Source organism: Ursus maritimus, unplaced genomic scaffold (genome assembly GCF_017311325.1).
Source record: "Ursus maritimus isolate PB19 unplaced genomic scaffold, ASM1731132v1 scaffold_6, whole genome shotgun sequence".
NCBI lineage: Eukaryota > Metazoa > Chordata > Mammalia > Carnivora > Ursidae > Ursus > Ursus maritimus.
The window spans coordinates 69,640,495-69,642,962 of NW_024426774.1; the positions used below are offsets into that span (position 1 = coordinate 69,640,495).

Genomic DNA, 2,468 nt, shown 5'->3' on the forward strand with positions numbered 1-2,468 from the left:
CTCAGGGGCGCCAGGGCGGCTCAGTCGGCTACCCGGCTGCCTTCCCCTCGACTGCCTTCCCCTCGGGTCATGATCCCAGGGTCCTGGGATCGAGCCCCACGACCGACTCCCTGCTCAGTGGGGAGCCTGCTTCTCCCTCTCCCTGCCTCTCCCCCTGGCTTCTGCTCTGTCAAATAAATAAATAAAATCTTAAAAAAAGAAAAAAAGAGCTCCTAATAATCTGTAAGCCAGAGGCATATCCTACTGCTCGTCACACAACTACATAAACTCACTGCCTGAAAGGGTCGCTTAAAGGAAAGTAATACTGTAATGACACTTAGGACTTTGCAAAATGTGTAGGACGCCTAGAACTCAAGACATTTGAAACAGCCTACTCAGAACCACTAACCAACTTTCTGATCTTGAAGGGAGTTTTTCACTTTTTCTAAACCTCTATTTCTTCATCCTTTCAAAGGGCTACGATTACCCTTTGTGCCTAATACAATACCTGGGATACAGCAAATGCGAGCTTTTCAAAATGTCGCCCGCTGCTCCGACAAAAGGCCGGCCAAGCAGTGGAACGGCACCGAACTGCTCAGAGAGCGAGACGCCTCCCGGCAGGCTGGGGACCACAGTCGCGTCCGCATATCCCTCCCCAGGGCCAGATCACGGCCTTTAGATAAAGCCTTCTCGACTCGGAAAAGAACTGCAGGGCCCCATCCTCCCGTGCAATTGTCAACAAAAGAGACACTATATCATAAAATAGCACCTTTTTCAACTCCACACAATACTTCCACGTGTATCAAAATTAATATAGCTTCTAAATTCATTTGTTTTGGTCCATGTTCGGCCTACCTATGGGATGACCCAGCCGATCCCAGGACTTTCTGCTCCCCCAACCTGCCCCGCCCCGCCCCTGCAACCCTCACTCGGACCAATCAGACTCCTCGGTCTGCAGCGCGACACACCCCCGGTGCACGCAGCTCGCGACCCACCCCCACCTCCTGCACAGCCCACACAAGCAGGCCTAGGGCCCACCGCTCAGTGTCTAGGCACCCCAGGCTCAAAGCCAACGATTCAAGGGTGTTCCCCGAACGTCTGCTGGACCTCAATTCACTCTCCCAGATCTGAACGAGGAACCTCCTCCTCGATCCCACTCACTGCACGCCGCGCCCCCACAGCCTCTGGGCTACAAGCGTTCATCCTCCCCGCAGACATTCCTCTTTCCCGCCACCCCTCCCCCGCTGCAGGCAGGCACCACCCCCTCCCCCCGGCCTGGGTGCGCACCCCGCACGGAGTGTGCAAAGCTCCTTTCTCTTCCTGCCCCACCCCCAACGCTCCCATCTCCCCTTTCTCCTCGCTACCCGGAGCAGTTTGCACTCGCTCTCTAACCCGGCCTCCCACCAGGTGGAACCCTTCTCTTCCTCCAAAGTCTCCGCGTCTCCTCCCCCGCTTTCTTCCTGCAGGCCATTTCCTCCTACCCTGTTTACAATCTACGCCCCCTAATGCCAAGGCTACAAACTCGGGCCCTGCAAGCTTTCAAGCCAAGTATTGCAGCCCCACCTCCTCCGAGCCTAAGGCCTGGCTGCGAACCCCCCTGTCCACCAAAGTGAGCCCCTCCCAGGCTCCTGTGCCACCGCTGCTCCCCCAATCCCCCTACCCCGCTACCTGGCAGGGACCGCAGGGGCGGCAGATCTCCGCAGCCCTCCGTTGATGTTCCTCGACTCCGGCGGCGACGCGGAGCCTGCCAAGGGCCCAGGCTCGGCCTCGCTCCAGGCCGCATCCCCGCCGGGAGAACGGGAGGCCCCGGTGGCAGCAGCGGCGGCGCCGCCGCCTTCACCTGGCGCCCTGACCGAGGCCTTATTAGCATTAGTCAGCGCTGGAGACTTGGGGAAGAAGCTGTACAGCGTGCTCTGTCGAGACATAGCGAAGGCCGGCGAGGCCCAACCGCTCAGTCGGACCGAGCGATTAAAGACACGGAATAAACCGCGCGGCGACTGCTGGCGGGAAATCTGGGGGGAGGCGCGCTGCGCCGGAGGAACACTGGCCCCGGCGGCCAATCGGCAGGCGCCGGGGCGTGCGCCGGCGGCGTCGCGGGCGGTGCGCGCCCGGCCCCGCCCCCTCGGGGCGCCCGGCGACGTGAGGAGGGGAGGGGGCGCCAGGCCGCGCGGGGCCCTAGGCCCCGGCGGGCGGAGCGGCGGTGGGTGGGCCTGGCGCGCTCACTCCGTGGCGCTGATCCGGGCAGGTCAGAGCTAGAACGCCCGCGCCGGAAGGCGGGCGCGGCCGCGGAGCCTCGCTCTGGGGAAGCCGGCCCTCTCGAAGGGAGGCTGGCAGTGGTGGGACTGCGAGCGGGGACCGTGCGGTACGGACATCACGTACCGCGTGGGCATGAGTGGCCCGGTTGCAGGAGGCGGACCCAAGGGTCGCGAAATGAGGCCCTTGCGGAGAAACGCCTTCCCGCGCCTGCAAGAAAAATCCTGTGGTTAGAG

At 61.9% G+C, this 2,468-nt stretch overlaps 1 protein-coding gene across 1 annotated transcript in view; it reads right to left on the reverse strand.

Annotated features, from left to right (window-relative positions):
- Positions 1-1,986, reverse strand: part of MSH6 (mutS homolog 6) — a 23,400-nt gene extending 21,414 nt beyond the window's left edge. Inside the window, exon 1 of the mRNA XM_040623500.1 lies at positions 1,648-1,986. Coding sequence (XP_040479434.1) covers positions 1,648-1,904 — 257 coding nt within the window. The 5' untranslated portion in view covers positions 1,905-1,986. The remainder of the gene's footprint in view (positions 1-1,647) is intronic.
- Positions 1,987-2,468: the final 482 nt, after the last annotated feature.